This window comes from Necator americanus (genome assembly GCF_031761385.1).
Source record: "Necator americanus strain Aroian chromosome Unknown Necator_2022.05.29.01.07, whole genome shotgun sequence".
Taxonomy (NCBI): Eukaryota; Metazoa; Nematoda; class Chromadorea; order Rhabditida; family Ancylostomatidae; genus Necator; species Necator americanus.
Genome location: NW_026986548.1, coordinates 575275 through 601336, shown reverse-complemented (window position 1 = coordinate 601336; position 26062 = coordinate 575275). Strand labels below are relative to the sequence as shown.

General features: G+C 40.7%; 2 protein-coding genes across 3 annotated transcripts; one reads left to right on the top strand and one right to left on the bottom strand.

Annotated features, from left to right (window-relative positions):
* Nucleotides 1-353: 353 nt before the first annotated feature.
* RB195_026517 (uncharacterized protein) lies at nucleotides 354-7954 on the bottom strand (the record flags this gene model as incomplete). Its single annotated transcript, XM_064176989.1, has 13 exons — nucleotides 354-471; nucleotides 526-644; nucleotides 2422-2520; nucleotides 2797-2954; nucleotides 3842-3973; nucleotides 4241-4310; nucleotides 4364-4495; nucleotides 4614-4733; nucleotides 5057-5127; nucleotides 5592-5690; nucleotides 7491-7641; nucleotides 7694-7828; nucleotides 7883-7954. 13 exons carry the CDS (start codon nucleotides 7952-7954, stop codon nucleotides 354-356), a joined length of 1476 nt encoding a protein of 491 aa, XP_064070994.1.
* A 3408-nt stretch (nucleotides 7955-11362) lies between these two features.
* RB195_026516 (uncharacterized protein) lies at nucleotides 11363-24449 on the top strand (the record flags this gene model as incomplete). 2 transcript variants are annotated; one of them, XM_064176988.1, is made up of 27 exons in its annotated part: nucleotides 11363-11396; nucleotides 11556-11708; nucleotides 12364-12487; nucleotides 12758-12871; nucleotides 13617-13734; nucleotides 13791-13936; nucleotides 14576-14684; nucleotides 15009-15078; nucleotides 15139-15237; nucleotides 15584-15691; nucleotides 15894-16018; nucleotides 16083-16226; nucleotides 16279-16492; nucleotides 16601-16678; nucleotides 18729-18823; nucleotides 21471-21545; nucleotides 21624-21707; nucleotides 21837-21904; nucleotides 21963-22046; nucleotides 22099-22198; nucleotides 22263-22396; nucleotides 22872-22952; nucleotides 23168-23305; nucleotides 23530-23631; nucleotides 23708-23830; nucleotides 23904-23924; nucleotides 24404-24449. In XM_064176988.1, the coding sequence occupies 27 exons, from the start codon at nucleotides 11363-11365 to the stop codon at nucleotides 24447-24449; spliced, it is 2787 nt and encodes a 928-aa protein (XP_064070992.1). The 2 variants fall into 2 exon arrangements, with proteins under 2 accessions (XP_064070992.1, XP_064070993.1); XM_064176987.1 differs by lacking the exons at nucleotides 23904-23924; nucleotides 24404-24449 and having other exon boundaries at nucleotides 23708-23846.
* Between the last annotated feature and the right edge of the window lie 1613 nt (nucleotides 24450-26062).

Below are 26062 nucleotides of genomic sequence, written 5' to 3'. Positions count from 1 at the left end.
ATTACTGCCCCAGATCACGGCACGGGCATGTACCTCCTAGAAAACTTGCAGGAACAAAGACTTTATAATATTCGAATTTCCCTACTCATATCCTGCTGCCTGAAACGAAAATCAGACAGAAATTGATCTCATCAGATTGGACATTCCGAGCACTTCGCGTTCTGCTTAGCGATCTACCCGATGTCGTCCGTGGCAGTACAACCTTTTGAGGAAGAAATGTGCTAAGCTATATTTCAAAATTGAATTCGGACTGTTTTCACTATTCATTTCGGCAACGCTCGATACCAATTTGTAATTCATTCATCTGAATTGTACTTCTAATGTGTCCAGTGACCATAAATAAAAATTCACTATTATACAATACGATAATCGAGGCTAAATGTGAGTTGATTGTAGCGGACCACTCCACGAATAGCTACCAAATTGCTCAGAGAGTTGTAGATCTGACCAACTGCAGACTGGCAACACATTCTGCAAGAAACGGCTCATTTGAAAAGCTTGTTTTGGTGTAGAAGCCTCACTTACATCATTCCATAAAGGTCGAATTGTCCGAGATTAACTTCAATCGCTTGCCATGGGCATCCCTCCATACAATTACTTGGCGGTGCACTCAAACGTAATTGAATTTTGCGTCCAGCAGGAGCCTGTATTAGTGTACATATATTATATATATATATATATATATATATATATATATATATATTGAAGTAGCACTACAGTATTCTATTCTCACTACAGTATTCTAGCGGGAATTTGCAATAGCAACAGCGAAACTTCGAAGAGTATTATTTCCTTATATTATGGGGAAAAAGACTGGAATGATGGAATGGAACAACATATGGAATAAAAATGTAACGGGAACTTTGTGGTGCCTATTTAACAAAGGAACCCAGCCTGTAAGTTCAGTGAAACGAAACGGAGTGTTGTTAAGAAGGATTCTATGCTCTGTCTTGGTATATTGACCTACTATCAAACTTTTCTCTCGTCTCAACGAAGGCAGCTTCATTTCCCTTTTATGAGAAGAGTTCTACCGAAAGACTTGCCTTGTCAAAGAAAAATTTGATGGGAAAAGATATTGGTTACTTGAGTCATATTGCGCGAAGAGATTTCCATTAGGTAGATGATTTGACTCCGCAAGAATCTTACCAAGTCTTTCATCCCGCCAGGGTAAATGAATGCATTGATGCCAGACTTGTTCAGGATTATGACAGTTATGGATTACCACATTCACTGTCCGCTGCAAATTACTCTAACCAGCAGATTGACTTTATCTATATAACAATGACTACGGTGTGTTTCGAGCTACAAGAAATATATAGTTGGAGGAAAGCTTGGGGAAAACGACATACTAAGGGAAAAATAGGTAATATAGAGAAAGAAAAGAAATGATTAACAAGCAGCAGCACAGAAAACCTTTTTCAAGTAAATAAGAAGAAAATTGTTGTGCTTCTTTCAAATTTGATACTATAAATACAAGACTAGAAAAGCCAAGAAAAAGACCAAATAAATAGAGGTAATGAGATAAAGAGAAAGTATGGTGGGAAATATGGTGTGTTGGATTGAACGGATGAACGGATGAAGTGTAGCTCTAGTAAAACCCGTTTCTTTCGAGTTGTGTACATGAGAACTGTCTCAGGCCAGATTCGATCCTCAAACGTGATTAATGGACAGCGCTCACATCTAATTGCAAAGAAATGGATGATAAGCATAGCATAAGCATGATGATCTTCCCCAAATTTCATCCAATCTCATTGTACACAGGTATACAAAATGAATTCAAAAAAAAAAGTACAGCTTTGTTTACAAGATGGATGGATATTACTAATAGGTATATGAATATTGTATAGATATTACAATTAATTGGTTTTCCCGTCTCATCCATTTTGCAAACTATGTTGTAGATTGTTTGCTTGTTACTAAGCCCTTTTTTCACTTCTATTTTGCCTACTTCTCTTTTATTATCTAGTTTCTCCTAAAAGCTTAGCGGTTTTCCCACTGGGCCTCCTCTTCCCACCACACCTACCGGGTAAGCAACCATTCATCTGTAACTCTTAGTTTGATCGCAATTATTATTGGCCTTTATGAAAATGAAGGGCAGTCCTGAAGAGACAAACAGAAAAGTCGTATCAAGAAAAAGAGGGCACCCGTAGACTATGACTGCTTGCTTAGCTCAACGTCCAAGACAAGGAATGCTTAATACATTAGTAATCTTTCTTTTTTAACCTCACTGCTGGCGCTGTGTCCTAGTGCCAACGAGAACTAGCTTTCAGGTCTTCCTAGATACAAGTCTTCTCCAAGTTGCAACAATACACAAATTTTATTACGCCACAAGGTTTGTGAAACCTTGCGAATTTGAATCAACGCATCTCATAAATTTTCGTTCTCTTAAATCATGTTCTTAATCAAGCAGGAAATTCTCACAGTAATATGCCAAAAGCAGTCCGCAGCATCCATCTTCGGCGAATAATCGTTCAGATCTCCTGCGGTGCCTTGCAAGGTCGACCATGAAGAAGACGTTGCCTGATGAAATGTCCCTAGCACTTCAAAATTTATGCATCTGTATCAGCAGTTCTGATTGCATCCCAGCTCGTCCGGATGCACATTTACAGCGAAATGTTGTGAAATTGGTCTTGAACTTGTCGAACCACTTGTGTACGAAGCAAATTATCAGAATAGTGGAAAGGATTTGAACAGAACCTCAGAAAAAAGTGTGGTTATAAATAATACATTATGCATGTCTGAGTTCGGAAGTAACCAGCTGCTGTATGCCAATTGGAAGCTGCTCATGATATGCACCTGTATAACACCACCGTTGCAGTTCAAGGCTGAACCGCTTGGTAGTTGTTCGCAATACTGTCCACCAAACATTCGTGGACATTTACATCCGTTGCAATTTCGAGGATCCTGGTAGCCGGGTGGGCGACAAGGAGGTACGGGTACGCTGGAGCAGAAGCCTGGAAACTCCATTCACAAACATCTTTTTTACTTTAAGAAATAAAGCGTGGAAAACTGAATTAACCTCAAACAAACAGGAAGAAGGTGCTCATAAAGCTAACCTGAATAATGAGTGGTCGCTTACACCAATTTTTAAACTACTGGACAAACACTTCACCACTTACGTGTACGACACTCATAAAAAAAATAATTCTCCCTATTTGATGAAGATAAGATAGCTCTTATGTGTGGGATGCATTTTTAATGGGAATCTTAGTTTCTGTTCGTAAAAAAACATAATAGCTGTCTACTAAGGCTAGATGAAATATCGCACAGATACATGGAAGTATCAAAAAGACATGAGGTGTGGTGCAGTTGCATAATCAGATGTGCTCAAGGCAGCGCGGAGCTCAGTAGCGGTTAGGACCGAAGGACCTTTGTTAGCAGCACTCATCACTGCAGTTCGTGATGGTCGCTTGACCATTCCAACCGCCATCTTCGCCGCGCCGCGTCCAGCGCAGCCGCTTGCGCAACTGCACAGTGCTCACTGTCATTTTGATCCAACTATAACTAGGTGCACGAAGAAATTTATAACTTTAAAAAACAAATATTTTTTCGAAATATTATGAGGGGAAATGTACACGGGATGGAAAACAGCATCGCAAATTTTTGCAAATACTATTTTTAATTTGAAAACTGAATTCAGAGCACTTAGTCCAGATTAGGTGGCAACGCTTGGTACTTACAGGAAACACGATCAAGTCACATTCTCACAACGTCGCACACGAGTGTGTACGACGTTGTGAGAATGTGTCCAGACATTTTACGTCTGGAAACATTCTGCAAATTCGGATGACTACAGTGTATCATATATTGATGTTGAGGATGAAAGTAAGAAAAGACTTACTGGAACAATTGTAGAGCCAATTCATCATACGAACATCTGAAAATGCGGGCGCTTCTCGTTGTCCCATGGAGTTTTGGTAACCCATATTCAACGCTCTTACAGTGTACTGATTCGGATTCATGGCGAACGCATCTGAGAAAGAGAATTTCGATTTTTCTTGTCTTAATCCGGATGTTTATGATCCCAGAAAAAGAAATTTTTGTCCGAGACTCATGACACTCAACCAAACGTCTACCCACAAATGAACTGATTGCTTTTTAAAGGAAAAAAACTGAAGGGACTGGCTTGATTTCTTCTATCTTAAGGTAAATCTAAACTCGTAAATCAAAAGTGCCAAGAATAAAAGAAAGAATTGTAAACAAAAACTGTCTGTTTAGGCGTAACAATCGCAGAACTCACAAGGATTGTACTGCATTACACTTCCGTAGTCGTAGGGTTGCCCAAAATGGTTCTCTGTAGCAGGTGTCATCTGCAACGTATTTTACATGATGGAAGGCTTCAAAGCAAAGAAATCACTGATACCTTTGCAAAATTATATTGGAGATTTGGTTGAACATTGCTGAGGTCGACGGAAACCCAATTATCGCGATCGTAGCGAGACTGGGTATGGAAGAATCCTAGAGCATGACCAATCTCGTGCGTTACCGTTCCAAGCTGCAACTCAACTCGGTCATCCAAAAAAAAAAATACCGAAGAAACACCTTGAAAGAACTGAAACTAAAAATCCTCTCATCATTCATGCAACATTCAAAGGAAAGTCAGAAAGTCGTACATTGCTGCACCCGTCTCCAATTGAGACGTCCTGGCTAGGCCATGTGGGTTGCTTGCCAACATAGGACCAACAACCGCTGCCAGAATAAAATCGGAGACGATTGATTCCATTCGGATTTTCCTAGATATTCATGGGACATGTATTCAATCTTTTCACTGATGTTGTGCAAACATTTTATTTCTACGATTTTCATAAAATCTCCTGCTGAAGTTATCTATGCGCGAGTTTTCAATTCGTTAACATATGAATGTGATGGACACTGGTCAATCCAGCTTCGACTACATAGATCGCATAATACGCCCGTGGGAATGTGGCGGTCGCTTCCGCTAAACGTTTTGGAAAGGCGAGCACCAACAAAAAAAAAAGGTTTCATTCCCGCAAAAAGCTCTTAATTGCGAGCAAGAATGAGCATCATTCGAGACGTGTAAACAGTCCCTTCTCACCCTGAAACTCATGCATGTGTTAGTTGTCCAATACCGGATACCTTGACGGATGAGAGCAACAACATCGCTACCTAAAAGTGAATCCTAGAAAACGTAATAACGTAACACTGAGCCTTTACTCCGTGGGACTTGAGCACATTAGCTCAGTATAGTCGGATCAAAACGATATGAAGCACGGTGCAGTTGCGCTCGAAGCGGCAGGGACAGCGGTTAGAGTCGAGTTGGGACCAGCGAAGAACGGTGTCAGCAAGTGTCCCTACAGATCCGAACCGCTACGCTCCGCCGCACCGCTTCGAGCGCAATCACTTACGCAGCTGGACGGTGCTTCATGTCGTTTTGACCCTACTATACGTCTTGAATTTCTTGAACCGCAAGAACACAAAAATCGTTGACTGACATTAGTCTTTACAATGGCTTAGGTCGAGTCATGTTCTTGTAGGAAAAGTCAATCCACCTTGAGCAGCGCTTAGTAACGAGAAAATTGGAGGCTAAGAAATTCCAAGCTTATGAAGATCCGTATTGCTGAAGAACTTACTCAGGGAGCTGTCAAACGTATAGTTGATCGGAATCAACGGATCCCAAAATCCAGATGGATCTGTTATGCATGCCCTCTTTGAGCGAGATGCGCCTTTCACTGTAAAAGTTCTGTAGTTGTGAAAAAAGAAGCAGTAGAAGAAGAATGAAAAAATTTACACTACTACTAGCAGATGGATTTAAATCCAGCGTATTCCAATTCTTACGAGTACGGAACCCAAAGCAAAAGCGTAGAGTATGGGTAGTTGCGGGACCCAGCATGGTTCCGCACATCCTTCCTTAAAGGCATCACCCCACGAATCTGAGGTGGTACGGATTTCAAGTGGAGTATTCGCATACGGGATAGTAGATTATGGAGAGGGTGGTGATTCCGTCCATTTCTTCCTAGTGCACAAGGCTGGCGCGCTCCAATCGAACTCCTTGTAGAAAATAGTGCGCCAGAACGCCCGAAGCCGTATCTTCCGGGCCGTTTTTACGGCAATTAGGAAGAAAAATGGACGGAATCACCCCCTCTCCATAATCTACTATCCCGTATGCGAATCCTCCACCTGAAATCCGTGCCATCTCAGATTCGTGGGGTGATGCCTTTGGTCATCGTCGATTTTAGTTGCAACCTCCCATTCTTGTACACGCGCCGCTCCTGGAACGAGCGGTCGGAGATCAGTGATGTCTTCTCACCCGCATATTCAAATGAAACCAATGAATAAGCTGCTGAGGGGACCGGAACGCATGCGAAGAGGAGCGTTCTAACGTACCTTGTAGGAACTAAAGAGGTTTCCACGGGTTTTTTTTTTTTTTACGGCGACTAGGAAAAGGTGAGTGAAACCGCGCTGGGTTCCGCAATCTGCTTTGCTAACTTTACGTTTGTGCTGTGGGTTCCGCGACGATGTTGAAATCGTGATATGCACCGAAGCGAGTGTGTGACAACACAACACTGCACGTAATCTCTTTAGAAGGAAATCCTTTTTCAAAGCTTTTCTTTCGAAAACTTTTTTTAGAACAATTCAAAAATAAGCAAATGGGAATCATTATGATAATAATGATTCTACTTTTCAACGTTTAATACAGTTACATAATAAGATGTATTGATTTTTGATAAGTTGTACACGAGATTGTTGAATAATTTTAATATTTACTAACGTTTCGGCAAAATGGCATTCTTCACTGTCTGAAATGGGCAGTTTAATTCACAATCCAAGCGATCAAATCACTCCACAATTAAACAGACAAACTCTAGGCTTACTTTCTCAACCACTGATGGAGCGACTGTTCACCTTGGATCGGAGACGACTAAGAAGGACTGACCGATTGATCACGAGATCAAATGACTCCAATGCCTCGTCCGCATCAGAAGAACCATCCGAGATATGCTGCGAGCGTTATCGGGAGCCATTCGGCCTTGCACTCCATATCTCGGATGGCTTTTCCTATTCGAATGAGACATTCGAATAATTCATTCTCGTGATCGATCAGACAGCGGCCTCTGCTAGGCGTCTCCGATCCAAGGTGAGCAGTCACTAAGTTAGTGGTTGAGAAAGTAAGCCTAGAGTTTGTCTGTTTAATTGTGGAGGGATTTGATTGCTTGGATTGTGAATTGAACCCCCCTTTCAGACTCTGAGGAAGGTCGTTTTGCCGAGACGTTACCTAAAAAAAATAAAAAACCTCGTGTACTGCTTATTAAATTTCAGTACGACATCTTGCGATGCCTAGGCTTATTGAAAGTCGAACTTTTTGAGTTACATAATAATTATATCTGCAATATGATATTTCAGCCATTATTACTGGAGCACTTAAAGAAGCAGGAGTTGTGCGATTTTCAGCTAATTCAAACGAACACTCTTACTTGAACTTTTTCGCAATTTAAGCAATTTGAAACATCAACATTAAGATAGAAATGCACCTGGCTGGCCAGTGACTATGAAAGTGGCCTGATCCGGAGTGAGCGCAATGTCCCCTTCGTACATCCAATCAGCGATCTCTTTATTCGTTTCGGATAAAGATGGCGCCGAAAAATTGTTTTTCGGACCAAGGTCAGGCATCGGCGGCAATTTCTGGAAAATAGGTGAAGAATGACACTCACATGAGGATATGATTATGACGTACCGCTGACGGCCCTCCGCCTTGACCCGCTCGGTGAAGCTTCTGTGTACGAATGTTCAATGCTTGAAGCATTTCTCTCACAAGTTTTCGATTCTCGAATGTGTCCGGGCTTCCAGAGTAAATTAATTTCCCCTCGATCTAGGATGTTACATGTGTTTCCTTATTATCTTCATGAAGGTATTCTTCACCTACCTCTTCACCTTCCATCAAAGGAGCACATGCTCCTCGAGCGACAATAGTGAGCAGTATTAGAGATATCATCATTTTGCGGCCGAATCCATGACTTTCACTTCATTTTATACCAGCACCATTTAATTACAAACTGTTGCTGGCGCGATTTTAATCAACAACAATGGTGGAGTTATCGAAATCGGTTGCAATCGAGGAATTATTGGTAAACAAATTCTGCAATGTCAAATGCATTTGAAACCAGCAAATCTATGTTGTGTTCAAATATGCATGAACATGACAACTTTCAAAAAAACCATTTGAGAATTTTATTCCTGCTCCTTCACGGGATTAGGTCTTTCAGGGTGGCGTTCGCAGAAATCTTTGATCCGGTATGCTCTTCAGCATTAAAGGCATCACTCCATGAATCTGAGGTGGTACGGATTTCAGGTGGAGTATTCGTTTACGGCATAGTAGATTATGGAGAGGGGGTGATTCCGTCCATTTTTTCCTAATTGCCGTAAAAAACGGCCCGGTAGATACGGCTTCGGGCGATCTGGCGCACTATTTCCTACAAGGAGTTCGATTGGAGCGGGCCAGCCTTGTGCGGCGCCGCATCTTCCGGGCCGTTTTTTAAGGCAATTAGGAAGAAATGGACGGAATCACCCACCTCTCCATAATCTACTATGCCGTATACGAACACTCCACCTGAAATCCGCACCACCTCAGATTCGTGGGGTGGTGGGATTCTTTAATAGGTTACAAGTATCACAACGAAAAAGTGAAATAACGGCTACAGTTGTCGTGAGGATCACAACCTTTCCCTTCTTATTTGATCAATTAGTCTTAAACGATACAACTACTGTTATACAGTAATAACACCGCTGATCGGAAATGTCGGAAAGTGTTGAATAAAGGGTATGACAACCTTTCTATATAAAACTATCGAGTGTAAAAACCACAGAAGCAGACCTTGTTTTTTTTATGATTTCTTCCCTAAATTGTACACCTCTGTCAGTTTTTCGCAAGCCGTTGATGACTTACAGAACGTACGGCTGATGATTAAGTCTTTCTTTTGACCCTTTTTAGCGCTGCGCGTGTGTTTTCCGAGTATTCCAAGTGGTTGATTGTACTTAAATAGTCTGGTAAATTGTACTAACTACCATCGTTCACCACCCTGTTTAATTTGCGAATCCCTATCATTCAATGCCTTGCCTTGCTTTCCATTAATCGTGTATTTTGATAGCCAATACTAATATAGTCGGGTCAAAACGACATGAAACTCGGCACAGTTACCTAAGCGGATGCGCTTGCAGCGTAAGCAGTGATTCACATTAGGATTGAAACGGAACCTTTGCTTAGGCTCTCCGCAGAGTTCACGGCCGCGCGGACGGCGCTCGGCTGGCTGTTGGGCGCCGCAATCGCGGGCTCAATAACCAGCAAACAGGCGGCCGCGCGGCTGTGAACTCTGCGGGCAGCGTTACACCACTCATCGCTGCGGATCCCAGCTCGGCCCTAGCCACCGCGCCGCTTCGACCGCGGCAGCTTAACTGCACCGAGCTGCTGTTTGACCCCACTGTACACAAGCCATTCCACATGAATAACATCTATGTAACAAATTCGGGAAATAGATGGATCAGGACCATCAGACTGGTCAGTTCACCCGAACGTGCATATTTCTATACCTCTTCACCTCTCTAAAACTGAAGATGCTTGAAATAGAGAATAAGTGATCATTCTGTTGACTGAACCAGTTGTTACACGAACGATAGATCCACGTCACAATTTTTCATTCCACCTTACATATATGTGTGAAGAGCTGCTTTGTCGGATAAATTGAGCAACCCTAGACTGCTGTTCCGTCTGATTCCTGCATTTCGTATTTTTGCGATGATACACGCAAACCTTCATTTAACACTGCAAGGAAAACTACATCCAACACTTTCGCCAATGTTACCTTTAAGGAAACAGTTTGAGTACTTTGCTGTACCCGAGAGCGCACCACAGTAATTTCATCCAATCTTCTAGAGCTGTTTGTCAGGTGACGTCATAATCCCGGCATCAGGACCACTCCGGTCCTCTTTTCCTATTCCTTTCCTTTCCTTTTGTCGGTGACATCTTAGCAGGAAAAATCCCTTTGTGCTTTCATTTGTCACAGGTCAAAATATTTGGGAAGTAAGATTCCTACAGAGAAAATTCCATAGACAAGAGAAAAAGATATTCATCCCAGAAATTATTCTACTTGCTACACAACGTTGTTTCTCAGAAAATACCGTATTAGTTGTTATAAGATTTTTGCAAAAAATTTGCGTTTTTGCGTGGAACTCGACAGTACATGTGACAACTGCAGTTCTAGCTAGGTAGATAGTATAGTGAGAATGAGTGACGAGTTCTGCAAGTGTTTACGCCATATTGCACCATAAACCAAGACGTTTTGACCAGGTCGTATTGACGACATGAAGCAAAGTACAATCGTGTAAGGCTGCACGCGGAGTTCACAGCCGCGCGGGCGGCGTCGCCTAAGGTGCGGTGGAATAGCGGTTGCATTCCAGGTGGCACCATTGCGAACTACAACGAGGAATGGTATCAGCAAGGGTCCGCTCTAGATTCTAACCGCACCGCTTCGAGCGCAACCGTCTACGCAACTGCGCAGTTCTTCATGTCGTTTTAAATGCATTACCGCACGAATCTGGGGTGGTGCGGGTTTCAGGTGGGTTATGCCTATACGGGATCGTAGATTATGGGGAGGAGGGTGATTCCTCCCATTTCTTCCTAATCGTCATAAAAAAAAACGGTCCGGAAGATGCGGCCTCGAGCGTTCTGGAGCGCTACTTTCGGCTGCCCGCAGATTTCACTGCCGCGCGGGCGGCCCCGCGACGACTCTGAATTAGCTTAGGTGGACAACAATCAGTGGAAACACACTGATGACAAAACAGAGTGAAGTCCTTACCACTGTTCGTTACTTTATTTTCTGACTAATAACAAACGATAGCAGCTCCACCTTGTATATGTTACGGTAGGAAGCACCATAGACCACTTCGCTAGTGAGATGATGCTAGTTATTAATGTCATGTGCATAGATTGACCGAACTTCAAAATGCGGTCCTGGAGGCCTTCTAGCACAGCATAACAAGAAACTCCGAAACAAGAGTGGTAACGCCTCCAGCCTTACCCTAGACCTTACCGTAGATTTGAAGACTTCACCCCTCGAACACCTCATCCTGTGTGGCCCCTGCAAGTATTGGATGATTGCAATTTCGTACACGTGCGCAGCATGTACCGCATTTCCGCCGAAACACTACTGTAGTCCCAGAAGGATGCAACTGCACGATCGTATCGTACCTCATTTATTATCAATGTTTACACAAGCAGTGTTTGTTCTTCGACGTTTAGACTTCTCTTGGGAGTGTTTCTTCTGATGTTTTTTTAGCGCAGTACAAGTTGCACTTCTTCGTGTTATCGGAGTCTGCTGGTTTAGGTAGAAGGCAGAGATGAGTAACAGTTATGGGACAGTCCTCTGAATCTGCTGCGAAGATAGGTTCGTTACAGTTGCTTGTATCCTATTAATCCTTATTTATTTCTGGTTCTCTTATTTTGATTGGTAATTTGATTTGGTTAGTTGCCGTGTTGATTCTTTTTTGTTGGTTTCGCCTCATTCTTCCGTTACTGTTTTCGACTACTAATTGTTCCCTTTCAGATGAAACACTGGAAAATTTCGTTACCAAGCTGGCTAAGGAAATTGTCGACAATGCTGTATTAGACGGTTTTATTGAACTCCGTTCAAAGTCGAATGAAGACAAGGAGCCCGAAAAAGAGCTCACCTTTTGTAACAACGATCACTTGAAACCAGGTTCATATTCACTTTCTTCCTCTACTCCTCGATGTCGATATTTGTTTAGTCCTTGTATTTTATTTAATATTTACCGTCTCTTCTTCTTAATGATTTTTCGACAGAAGTATTTTCTATTATTTAACGAAATCTGCTTCTGTTTACTGGATTGTTCTGGTCCAGGACTTTACAGTATTGTAGCGCCATTTATTCATCTGTTCTACTGCTGAATAAATGGCACTTATAATTTCATATCCATGAGAGGTACCGTTCAATTTATGTCCATTCTTTTTTGGTCGAATTCGCAGCACCGAACAAGCTTTGCCAGTAGTGCAGTCCACGTCATCATAACGCGTTCTGTTGTTATCGCTTTTTCTGCGAGTGGTGGTTCGAAATCGTGTGCTCTTTTCCATTTTACGAATTTCGCTTTACTTTCTTCACTTCACCTGAACAAAGAGAACTAAGATATGGGCAAAGATCTTGGACGGAAACAGAAAAAAAAGCATTTTTGAGTATGCTTCTAATCATTCCAACTTTTTTTCATCAATGCTTAACTTTTGCTAATATTCCATCTCTAATTAACATTTATATTTTTATTATTCTTTACATGTTATTATGTTATTTACAGTTATTTTTTTATTAATTCGCAATGACTACTTCAAAACAATGTTTTCAGGTATACGCCTTGATGTAGGTATTGTCGACACTATCTTTAAACTATTTACACTTAAAAACATGGCCAGATACCTCGTCTTTCTATTGGCTTTAATGCTTGCTGACACATTGTGGGATTTCATCGTGTGAGTTTGTTCCTGTGATCTTTTTCGAATTCTTATGTTCTTTTTCAAAATAACTCGCTCATCGACAAGCAGCTTTATTTTCCCAATCCCAAATATTGCTGTTATTTTTCCTTTCAAATGCAAGACATTTGATGCAATTTTTCTAATTGACGAAGATTCATTCAAATTTCAATTTTATTCTCAATTCAAATTTTTCGATCAGATTTATTACTCATAAAAATAAAATCCAGTTGAAATTCTGTTTATATTACTTCACAGGCGATTATTCAGAGATGTATATTCACGTCCTACCATACTCAAGCCCAAAGGTCCACGACCGTTCTTTCTCAATACTTCCAGTATATATTTAACGGATTTTTACACAGGAGAATTTCGGCCAGAAAGGTTTGTGTGTTCGTTAGTCTCAATAGTCAGATATATTTCATTAGTAAACGGCTAGGTATCTATCAGAGGTTACGTATGTATGTATTTTACGCAAGCGATTTCGCAGACATATTAATGGCTTCATAACTTCGTAATGGTGGTGTTAATAGAGTCAAAACGAAATGAAGGTCGGTGCAGTTACGTAAGTGGCGCGGTGGAGGGCAGGTGTTTTCATCTAGAATGCATCCTTGCTAGCTCAACTCATCGCAGCAGTTCGCGATGGTCCTACCTAGGCTCCAACCGCTAGCTACATCGCACCACTTTGAGCGCAGCCGCTTACACAACTGCACCGAGCTTCATATCGTTTGGACTCGACTATATCCTCGTTCGATGCGGTTTATTCGGAAAGATTTAACTCGCATTAACCAAAACTTAGCCAATAAAACGAAACCATTTGTTTGCTATGGCAGCATTCCTAAAAGAACATTCTGATGACAGAGGACAGATTTATCTTTCCATAGCACGATTTTATATATTTCCTATGTATTCTTGTAATCCTCTCTTATCTGTGTAATTTAACTTTCACTATAAGTGTATCCTATCTACGTGAATACATCATACTCAGCATCCGAAACTTCCTACCTACTTTTGACTAACCGTTGCTCGCGAACTGAAATACTGTAGAACCTGCTCTTAAGTGGAAAAGTTTATGTGGTAAAATTGATCATGTCACACCTATCTTACTTAAATTGGTTGAATTTCTCAGGATGATTACAAGTGCAGACCTTCTTGTCGTCATGTATTATGCGCCATGGAGCTATCACTCACAGTATTTGAGACATCCTTTCGAAGTGGTAGCACTTATGTTACGCAACCATGAAAATGTGAGTGTCGTTCCGCACAATTTCTTCATTTTCTTCAATTATCATTTCTACTTCAGATAAAATTTGTGGGTGTTAATTGTTGGACAACTGTGGGCGAGTGTCGCAAGGCATACAAAATTTACCAGTATCCAATAATTGTTGCATATTCATCGACAGTTCATTCTGTTTATCAAGGTGAACATTCTACGGATCATTTGTACAGGTTTGTCTTCCATTACATTCGTTTCTGTGATCATCACAAATATGACACTTCATACTTATTTTTGATTCTTTCGTCAAATAACATTGCTGTAGAATTACGTAAGAAATCATGTGATGCTTCAATAAATTTAAATTTAAAAAAAGAGCAGCTCTGGAGTACGACAGACGCTAATTACTAACTCCTCCTAAGTCTTGTTTCTAGATTTTAATTTTCGCCCAGTTTAGAGCAGATTTTGGTCCCTACTATTGTGCTACCGCACACTTAAAAACGAGACGTCATGGTAGTGTTTGTTCTGATTTTCGTTTCTTCCCTCCTCCCCGAGAAGCTTTACCAATTATCGAGAGATTTTGATTTCCTAAAACTGTTGCTTTCACGACTGTATAAAGTCATGCGGTTGCCAACTAACCATGTTTTGTGTCTGAGAATGTTGGAATGCTCAGTTCCCTAGCAAAACCCCAATATCGACGGTCACCCAACTAAGTCTTTCTTTGACCCGATCAGTTCCTGTTACATAGTTCACGTTCAGAAAATGCCACGTTCTTATTATCTTTGTAGAATGTCATTGGATAATCACACAATATTAGCGTGTTAGTGACAAAACACGATGTTTCGTTTTTCTATTAATGCATTATTTTCTAGATGGGTAGTGAATGTGAGAAATCCGCTACGACATGCAAACACACTGGAAGAGCTAACATTTTTCAAAGAAAATTATCATGCTGTTATTCTCGGCTATTTTCCTTTTAAGGTAAGCTTTATCCAAACATTCCTGCTCTACATCCAAATACTGGTAGTGGATTTTAAATGTTACTAAGAAATCTATCTTACGCAAATGCAACCTTTAATTTTAATATCATACCATCGTGATTGTGGTCTTCATACGTGATCTCATATGTCCCACACTAATAATTTTGCTGTTGATGGGACTTGAGTGCGCAGGGGGAGGGGGTGAGAGATAATCACTGCCATTTTTTTTCTGAAAATAGAATTTATGTGAATTCTGATAAAAGAAGCTGCACTTTGCCACGAATAGCCAAAAGGCATTTCATTTATTTCAATTGATATGAATTAGGACATGAAAACACCTGAAGGGTATCGAGCGTTCGCCGCTGCTGGTATGATGTTGCAGACAGGTTTATCAGGTAATATTTTCTATGCTGTTTCTGGATAATAACGGAAACGCTGCCGATTTATTGTTTCAGAAGACGAATCAACATGCCTTATTGTAACTACGAGTATGCAGTTAGCTCGCCAGTTGGGAATGCGTTTCGAAGGCGACATTATTATGTACATTCCTAAAGGTCAGGTTTTATGTCCTCTTTTTTTTTTCTTCGAATCACTGGGTATATGTCGGGTCAAAACGACATTAATCACGGTGCATTTGCGTACGCGCTCGAAACGGCGCGGTGAAGCCAGCAGTTGGAACCGACGTGGGATCATCGCAAACTGCGGCGATCGGTGGTGCCAGCAAGGGGTAACCTGTACGCACTCCAAACCGCTACGCTCTACCGCACCGCCTCGAGGGAAGCCGTATACGCACCGTGCTTCATCGTTTTGACCCCACGATACTTATGTTCACTGGTATTCGGATCATTCGGTAGCTACAATTCCGAAATAATTGGTTCTGTAATAATTAAAGGCATTTAGGTCACGTATTTCGATGGTCTCTCACAGCCTCACGCACTGCAGAAAATATAGCAGAGTGGGTTCGAGGAAAGCGTACGGAGGTAGCTCCTGTCACATGGATACATTTCAGTTGGTGATGTATTCTTGTCATTTCTTTAACTTAGTTTTGTTCCACTCGCTTTGTTTTGTTCTAGCAAAATGTAAATCATTGAGTTTGTTCCTCTGTTATATCATTAGATCTGTTTTCTTCTTTATTTCTTTCAAGTCTTCTTCATTAGAGACAGATTAGTATTTTTTCCAATATTGTGCCCTTGTATTTCGGTTCTTTCAGATCGGAACACAGAACTGATGACATCCCAACTTTCCCAACTCTTGAATGATTCTTCGGCATTACTGCTGGTCACTCCGCTGATTAGGATTTATCGTGTTCAGTTTGACTTGGTTCTTTTTACTGAAGTAGGTGTGGTGAGAAGCTGTTACATGAATTATTGGATTTTTCGACAACTTAGTTGGGTTGCAGCTAGCAAGAGAATACTGGAATTGTGAGCAAGATAACATCCAACTTCTAAATTCTGAGCCACAGCTCATCAGAAAACCTCTGCTGTCTGATGTATTGTCAAGTGATAAGGAAGCCTGTGGCGAGGCCATCGAGGGCGTTATTAAGGTGCGTTCCATTATTTCGAAAGGAAAAATCTGTGTTATTGATCCGTTTGAAGATGGATTCGTGTTGCCGCTCACTGCTACCATCGGTGGACTGGAATCTAGCGTGTGCATCTTCGTCAAAATATCATTGGGAAGACGAAGTGGAGGGCCATCACCAGCATGTTATTGAAGAAGAAGGAAAATCCAGACGGCGAAGTCACTGGACTGAGCAGGTGTTAGCTGCGACGAATCAGTGTGTAGCAGTACGAAATGGAAGCCTAGACGCAAGCAAGTTTTCATTCTTTGAATCATTTTCTACGATGGCTACTTGCCATAGCAAACACATTGAAACGAGCTCTGCCACATGTTTCTATTCAAAATAACACCCACTTACAGATGTTGTTCTGTCAAGGTGTTGCACAAACTACGAGGAATTCTCGCAACTTCAGTTGACACCGGTCCAGAAAGCTAATGGTGGGCTAAAGGTGTTTCGATTCGAAAGTTTTCATATTTGCGCTATTATTAGTAGCTCCCCTTTATTGTTCTTATGATTGACTTTTGTTGCTCAACTGCTTCTCTTAATGTCGTGAGAGTTGAGATAATAGTCCTCCTATTATATTTTACCTCTTCATTGTACTTTCTCTTTACAAGATGCGTACCATGCCTGCAAGATTTTCTGTCCTCTAACGAAATGAAGCGTGAAAAGCTGAAAACTTCAGCATTTTGTATGTAGGCTTGGTCGAGACGTAACCAAGATTGCAACTTGTCGATAGTCAAATTTAAGCAACAGCCAAGATTGTTAACAAACTTTATTACGGCTAACGTTTCGGCGTTGTCGCCTTCGTCAGAGCCTGGAAAGTAAGAACAATTGCAATATATCCTCTCAAATGCCTCTTCTCGAACAGGTCATAATCCCCTAGGATATTACACCCGGAAACAAAAACCAAAAGAGCCTAAATCGCTGTGCTTGCCTCAGTAGCCGCGTTGCCGTGATGTTAGCGGATATCCGCGTGGTGCAATCACTCCGTGAATACTAATTAGGATGCGACCCGCAGTTGACCCCGTAGATCAAAACCCGCAAATGTCTTGATACAGAGCCAGCTCTTTGGACATAGCCAAGCGCTCTTCCTTTCCATTCATTTTTGAACCTTTTCCATTTATCCAAAACGCTTCTAAAGTTCTGCAAGCTATAATTTCGGGTTCGTACGATAGGATCGTGACAGCTATGCAGAAAGGAACATTTTCATGACATTGTCTGCGGTGAGCTCTGAGGGGAGTTACTGCATTCGATTGTTTCAGCCTCTTTAGATACTCTTTAATGCGAACACAAAGGGGTCGCCCTGTTTCGCCGAGTATTGGGCCCCACATGTTTTGCACGCAATCAGATAGACTACACCAGAGACAATGCAGTCCCCTTCCTTCTCGAATGGGCATACTACACAGTCTCGAGTAAGACATAAGCGATCGTACATTCTATTTCGAACCAGTTGCTTTTCGAGATTTGTTGGAGGTATTTCCACAATTCTCACTTGGTCCTCGAAGCCACATTTCACCAGACTAACCCGTATAGCTTTACTCAAGTCGTCGGTTATGAAGGGCAGGCAGAAACAACTTAAGAAGCGTTTTGGATAAATGCAAAGATTCCAAAAATGAATAAAAAGGTGGCATCCTAATTAGTATTAGCGGAGCGATTACCACGCGGATATCCGCTAACATCACAGCAACGCGGCTACTGAGGTAAGCACTTTAGCGATTTAGACTCTTTTGGTTTTTGTTTCCGGGTGTAATATCTTAGGGGATGATGACTTGTTTTGGATGAGGCATTTGAGATTATATACTGGAAAAGTTCTTACTTTCCAGGCTCTGACGAAGCCGACAATGCCGAAACGTTAGCCGTAATAAAGTTTGTTAACAGTCTTGGCTGTTGCTTAAATTTGACTATCGTGTAGTATCTCTACCCTGTCGACAGGTTGCAATCTCTATGCCAAGATTCAAGGAAGGTCGAACTTTCGCACTTCTGTAACCAAGATTGTTAATTCACTTTATTCGACTGACATCTGCCTTCCATGCTTTCTATCCAATCCCGGAAGACTATGCATCAAGTGTTCTACAAAAAGAAACCTTGGAAGAGATAGACAAAGGAGCCAAAAGTGATAGACATTGACACCTATTCCAACATTTTAATTTGGAAAGCGCCCACTCCGTAATCCTCACTGAGAGAGAGAGTTTTTCACGACTCCTCACTGAGGATTACAGAGACTCACTCACTAATCCTCACTCTTTGATCACTTTGTTGTATGATCGCCCGCAAGTAACACACTTAAAAGAACAGTCGTCGCGTCAGCTTTTCCAAAGAATGTGTAAATACGACTTTATGACGTCAACTTTTTGAACTGCTCCAGAACTTCGTTACATTCTCCATCTGTCTCACTTTTACCATTTTCATATTTGATCCTAGGCCATTTATTGTTTCGAAATTCTCCGTTATGTAACCATGTACGTTTCTTTTACAACATATCTTCAGCCATTTCGAAAGTCCACGCACGAGAACTAAAGTTTGTTGATTTATGCATGCGTGGTCGCCTCTACGATTACATGAAGTATCCTGCAATGTTTGAGGTTACTACATTTTTGCTTTTACATTCTTCTCTTTGCTACTTTTTTTTGTTTTTGAAAAAGTTTGCTCTCATATTCAAAGCATAATTCAGAAATTTTATGTTTACCCCTCATAGTGTTGGAATCCCTGTCTTTTTTTTTGTTAAATATACTAATACAGTGCTATCCAACTGCGCAATATCGTTTTAGAAAATCAGTTCTAGTATGACACTATAGCTATAAAGAATTAGTAATGTCGCTATTGCTTTATACTCCCAAGCAATTCGAAGTAGCAGAACTACTTTCCACACTCGGATATGTTCCTCGATTATTCCCAACTCTGTCCAAATGACAAACAATAAAGTGTTTATGAATAAGTTTTAGATTACGCGTGATATGCTTTTTGTTGTAGTTACTACTGGAAGTGTTTATAGGTCTTAGGAAATTTGAAATCACTAGTGTTAAGCACTAATATGTTTGTAGTTTTTTTTTCTGTAACCTTTCTAGATACATATACAAGGAATGTTGCTGACATCTAAAATGTTAGATTTTCTAATGTTAGGCGTTGTAATAACTGTAATTTACCATAGAAATGGGTTTTGGCATCTACAAACTGGCTCATCTGACACGAAATTTATAGAATTTTTAGAGAAAATAGTGCCAGACATAATTTTTTTTCTCCAACATAAAGTGTGTGTATCTGTCATCAATCAATCCGTAATGTGTAATCAATCCGCCTGGGATGCGCCACCACGTTCACTTCAATTCGGAATCGTTTGAGGTTTACGAACGTGAAAATGGCCTATACAATGACTTGCGGGGGTTAGTCGATGTATCAAGTCAGACAGGTCTGGTACCAATTTATCGACTCCGGGGAGATGAAAGACTTGGTGAGCACTAGAGCGGATTCGAACCTCCGATCGATCGTGCAAGCATCGATCAATTGGAGGTTCGAATCGATCGTTATCCAGCATATTACTAGTATTTCTACTATTGAAACCAGTATCGTATTAAGGTAATGTTACGAATCTCTTATATAAAAAGACTTAATACCAATTGAAAGGGTTCGTTTCTCCATAAATTCTTCAAGATGTTTAAAATGGCAAAATACATGGAGTAGAGAAGCTCCCCCATCCACCTTCCCCCACCGCTCAGTGGAATGTTAAAGCGAATTGAATTTGAAGTGACACTCTATGTCCAAAATGTTCTCAAGTTTCGTGACTGACATTGACAAGCTCTTTGAGCCATATCTAGCTAAGCTAACAACTGGTCCATCCGTGAGCGAAGACACCACTCCATCTCGTTGGCGACCACGCTCCTAGATGTTAACATCTCTTGTGATCCACTCTAGCCATTCTTTTAGTCCATCTATCGTCGATTCTTCTCATAATGTGACCGGCCCATCTATGTTTTGCTTTCGATATATATTCCGCTGGGTCGCGAAGACGGGACATTCCTCTTAAGTCGGAGCTGGGAAAACCGACTAGGTGTTGTGTGTGTCGGTAAAACTTCACGAGAAATCTCTCAAGGGCTATGTTAGTAGCAATGTTATGTTAGCAAGTAGCTTTCTGGACGTGGCAGCGGTGTCTCTGCCACTTCTTCGCTGCGTAACAGAGCGTGTCTTCTTTCTGTTTGTTCGCAACCCTATTCTCCTCCCTGCTTCGTTTAACACTGCGACATTTTGGCATGACGGTGGTCAATCTTAGCATTAGTTTGCTACTAGCTAGGGTTCCGATTCCGACAGGTCGGAATGTTGGAGGTGTCCAAATTACGCATCGCAGTCCAATGTCACCTCCACCCCTCTATGAGACGTAAACCGTTTTGTGCTTTATTATTACCATAATTGTTATATATAGTATGTTATGTCTTTATATTTATGCTGTATGCTTTAGTGCTTTCATTATGTTTGCCTTATCGATTTTGTGATTATGAATTTGACTTGCACTTGGGAGCCATTTGCGTTCGAAAGAGCTCGCTCGCAGTGAGGAGAAAGTCTGTCAGCTGGCATAACTCGGTGCTACATCTCGTCAAGGCAAGTTCCGTCAATAGCCGAGGTTCCACCCTGAACGATTTGACACCCTGTCTGATCCGTGGTCAATACTGAAACAACGTACGGAAAAATCTCGATTTGGTTTCCCTGGATGTTCGGTGATTGTAGTTGAACCTTTGGTGGGTGAAGGATAGTTGAAGAGAGTCAGAGCATTTTGGAATCTCAGCACGAGTACCCAAGCTTTGTTGATGAGGGCGCGATGGGGGTGTGATTGGTGGAACTGCCGGCAACGCAGGGCGGCAGAACCGCCACGTACCGCACCTGTCGCAGTGAATCGGGCCAAGAGCAGCGGAAGGAAGGGCCAGGGGAGGGGAGGTCGAGTGTGATCGCCCTTTTGTAATTTTAATTATAATTTTAAACCTCTTATTTTGTTTGGTATTCAACGATAAACGTTATCAGATTATTTTGTGTTTAGTGAAGAGAAATAAAGCGGCAAAGCATCCCCTTCTAGCGTCTAGCGTTACCTTTCATTGGTTTGAAACTCCCTTGCCCTTACTTAATAAGATAAACAAAATAATTGTTTGATTTCTTCTATAGTTATGACATAGTCGTTGTTTCTGTTCTTTTTCTTGCGATGTTTCCTTTTCTTTTTTATACGTTTTAAGATGTTTTCAATTTTAGGATGTAAATGCGTTCGATGAGCCACGACCCAGTGTGAATTCGTCTATACGAGGCATCGGTTGCAGAGATGGTCCTGTTAGTATCAACACCACACCGATAGCGTTTTTGTTTTCATTGAAGCCGTTTCCATCAATTATAAAGAGAAACTTCTAGGAAAATGGCACACTGAAATTTGTTGTTCTTGATTCTCTTCACTATCAATATTTTCTGCGAAAATGGGGTCTAGGCAATGTAACGGTCAGTATTTTTTCCTTTGTATATTTCACTCTATTCCTATCATCTCATTATTTCCCATGTTTTTTTTTCACTGTTGGTTTCCTTTCAAATCGAAATAATATAACAAATGTAGATGTTTGTCCATTATAGCTACCTTTGGTAGTCGCAGTCGACTTCAAAAAGGAATTCTTCTCCGTGATGGAAGGAAAATTGTCGCAGTAATGCTACCTATTCATTTAGAAGAATACGATGATGTTGATCAGACTATAATTTTAGGAAGAAAATACGTGAATTCGTTCACGATTTCCACTCGAATATTCAAGAAGAGCATTTAAAAGACGAAGAAGACATTGTAAAGAGGTAGACTACACTTTGGCTGTGTTCTAAAGAAGTTATCAGAGGCCTTATTCAGGTTTGATGTTAGATCCGAATCCGTCCATACTCGTATCCGCAACGAACAAGTTATACAACGACTCACTCTACAGTCATTTCTCGAACTTATCGAAAACCGAGTAGGTTTCGGAAATCGAAGATGTCTTTTTTCCTTGTCTATTTGTTTAAATGAGTTGTTTTCAGCCCAATGCCACTCACGATATTGTCGTGTTTTTTTCTGGAGGTGTATGGCACGCACCATCCACTGCTGCGATGCACGTTTTTCATGGTGTAGCTAGTTATTTCTCGTCCTCCAGTGACCTTATCAAATTCTATGGGTTAGTTGTGTACATCCTTTTTTGAATTTTATCAGATTCAGGCATTAAAAAACACTTCATTTTCGATGTTCATATAATATTTCATCTATTTAGCAGTAATCTAACATTACATATTTCATCTAAAAGTTTTGTCTGTCTGTGTGCTCGGTTTCACATCTACCTAGAAGCACTCGATTCGGTCCTTATTTTGTTGTTATTCGCTGAGTGCTTCTCGCTACCCATTTGTACGCATTTTTGAAACTGAAGGCGGAACTGAAATGCTTCGTTGCTAGCTTTGGATTGCTTGGGAGGAGGTGGCTTTTAATGTCAGAAAGAACAGCAAAGCCTTTCCGGTAGTAGTTGTTCATGATCTCTGGTAACTTTACATGAATACTTTTTTAGTTCTTTCTTCACAGAGTTAGTGGGAATTTTGATAATCTAAAAGTAAGCTTTGAGAATCTGCTTTCACTTATGTACTCTTCATTGTCGTTTTCAGGCTAGATACTTCACGCAACGAACTTCCCTACGACTATAACTTCGATCGCTTACCTGCTTTAGTAGTTTTCCTATCCAATCAGTAAGTTCACTTTAATGTTCGTTTATTTATTTGTGGAGTTCAGCTCGATATTCGCACGGAAGGGTTTTCTACTTGATAAACTTAAATTTGGTGCTGCGTCACTTTCCGAAAACGAGATGATTTGCAACCCTTCAAAATTAAATAGTCAATGTTATGTAGAAAACTTTTTTTTACACAGTTTCCTCTCATCCATCACATCATTTCCACTCTTTCAGAACGGAGATGAATTGGAAGTATCCTGAAATTCTCCCTATTTCTTATGCTAACGTACTTTCCTTCGTTCTATCGCACTGTTCTGCTCGACTCCGTTGGAAGATGGCGCTTACAAATTGTGGGCGAGTCTGCGTTACACAGTATGTTTCCGTGCAGGTATTTTCGTCTAGGTCACAGTTAAACGGTGGCAACGTCGTGTGTTCGTTGTTGAAAGCCAAAAATTTACGCGTTAAATAAATACGCGCGTTAAATAACACCTACTGACTTCTTCTTTACTTTGATAATACTCAGAAGAGAGAAATATGTTTTATACTTTTGATGCGGAATTAATAGAAGAGCTCCAGATTAGTGTAGCATTGTTCAGCAATCGACTGCGGCTTAGAAAAAGGCAAGAGAAATTGCGGAATGCCATTCATCGTATCAGGGAAAATCCTAATCGCAAAGAGCATCAAACGAAATTACAGTAGTAAGTTTCATATTGTCAAGAGAATGTTCGTCCGCGATTTACTTCGCCCCAGTGCTTTTTCATTCGAGTTTTTCAGTTTCGTCAAGCAACTTCGCGTGGTCCGTCGAGTATTGCGAGCGTTACATACCGCTTTGCACCAGTCAGAGGTGTTAACTGAGGAGACAGTTAGTAGTCTTTTACACACCACAGCTTTCGAGGAGTATATCAGAGAATAGCATTTGATCACAAAGCCAAAAAATAGTTTCTATACTTTGTCTAATACTTTCAATAAGAGGTGCATATATTCCTGCGAAGTAAGTTCTTGCCTGAGCAAATTATATTCTGTGATTATACTTTCTGATTTCCTTTCAAATCTTCTTATTTAGTTGTTTCTACTTTTACTCATTTCTCTTTTGTTCACTTTTCTAGATGAGACGTGTATATGTATTCTTTTATTCCATTTTTTTTTATCAAAAGATTTGAATCTATTCGGCAGCTGTTGGGCTCATTGCAGGGGAAACATGTAGGTCTTGTTATGCTAAATTTCCTGCTCTCCTTTTTCTCAAATTAGCTTAATGAGTCTACTGGAATCATGGATTTCTCGGAGTTTTTTTTTTCAATAGTCATCAAGATTAGCCCTACCGCAATTGTTTACGCTCAGCCTATTTTAGTTGTGCGTTTGCGAAATGTTACACATTTACTTTGTTTTCTACGAATCTTAGTTTAGTTCATTTCTGGAGATTCTTGTTCGAATAGTTTTTTGCCATAATTTTGCTTCCTTTGCTTTGTACAGGTTAGTTTCTTCTTTGGCTGCTACCTTTCGACGGTGGTGTTTCTGACGGGATGTCGAGATACTAAAACCAACTGTGATTCCTCTGTTGTATTTCGGAAGTTGTTTCTTGTTGTTGCTCAGGATCGAGTTTGTCTTTTTAAAATGTTTATGATAACGAGGTGGAATATCCATGTCTCTTCACAGTAGTACTTGTACGTGTACAGTTCGCTCAGAATTCATGTGCGTGCAGGTGTGGAATGTTCACCCAGCAGACAAATGCTCGAAGACAAAGAAATTGCCGTTGGCTTAGAAGGGGTGCAGTGAAACCTACCCGATATAGATTTTCGCTGACTACGATTCTGTTAGTCAGTTCTTCTCAGGGTACGGTAACTTTAAAGGAAAAAGATTGTGAGATTTATCGTGAAAAACACCTGAAGCGATGATTTCAATGTTATCGATTTTTCTCCCATTTGAACTGCGATACTCCCTATCAAGCTTCTTTTATGGGATAGCATTTGCAATAAGAAGAGCAATCCAGCCAGCTGTTTTCTTTGGAGAAATGCAAATGAGCGAACAGAATTAGCTAGAAATTCTTCCGGGAAGATTCCCCTGATTCAGGTGTACCTCACGGTAAATGTCACAATCTTTTTTCTTTTAAAATTCTACGCACAGTTGAATGTTAGGGTTTGGGGAAGCTTCTGCAAGAGAAAACACCAGCTATAAGAGTGCATATACCAACTAGAATTAGCAGTAATGGAACATTCACAGAGTAGACTGGCCAAAGTGCTTGGTCTGAACCCAATCCAACTAATATGTAGTAGCACGGAAACCTTTCATAGGTAAGAAGTTGAATGACTTTTCATTACAATTTCTTCTGACTATAATGGAAGGCGGGAAGAGAGGAGTATGGATCAGTTGAGATATATGCTGTCCCAATTTTCTGGAAGTTATCGGTATATTAAACATTAGAGATATTCTAACGACGTAAGAAGGGGTGTGGTGCTGTGTCACCGAAGTAAGAAATAGAACAACGTAACTACAACTGAGTAATGACGTTATTTGTCAATTGTTGTTTTCTCTGTTGTAGTTTTTGTTTTGCTTATTGTTGTTAGTTTCTTGTGGAATCTTGTATTGTTTGAGATTGTTTGTTTTTTTGCTGAAAAATTTGTTTGTATTTAGTAGAATTATGTTTAAGGTTCTTTTACATGCAGTGGATTTTCTTCCGTTCTCATTTCTCACTTTGTATAATACATAAAAGTGTCGCTTGACTGAGACACATGGCTGGCTGCGTACAGGTCTGAATATAATGGTACTACTTTTTCGTTCCCTCTGAAAAAGTCGTCTTCTTAACAATTGAGTAGTGTAACGGTGCCACAGCAGACTATTACAAATGCAAGAGAGTGCTTTCAGGTTATTGTACTTAATGACACTTTCCTCAGTATTTGTTTGGAAACCTTCGAAAACAACAGTAAGTAGAGAAGAACAGCGTAGTTGTAATTTTAGCGTATAGTTTCTTTGCAGATTTTAAAAAATAGTTTTGCAGAAGTCTTGAAGCAGATGAGTAAATGGGGACAGAAAAATGTGACAAAAAGCTGGACAAATGGACGAAAAATAGGTGCTTGAGAGAGACCACCTTTTTCCTCTAAGCTCTTAGAAGAAAAAGGTTTATTTGAGTAGATT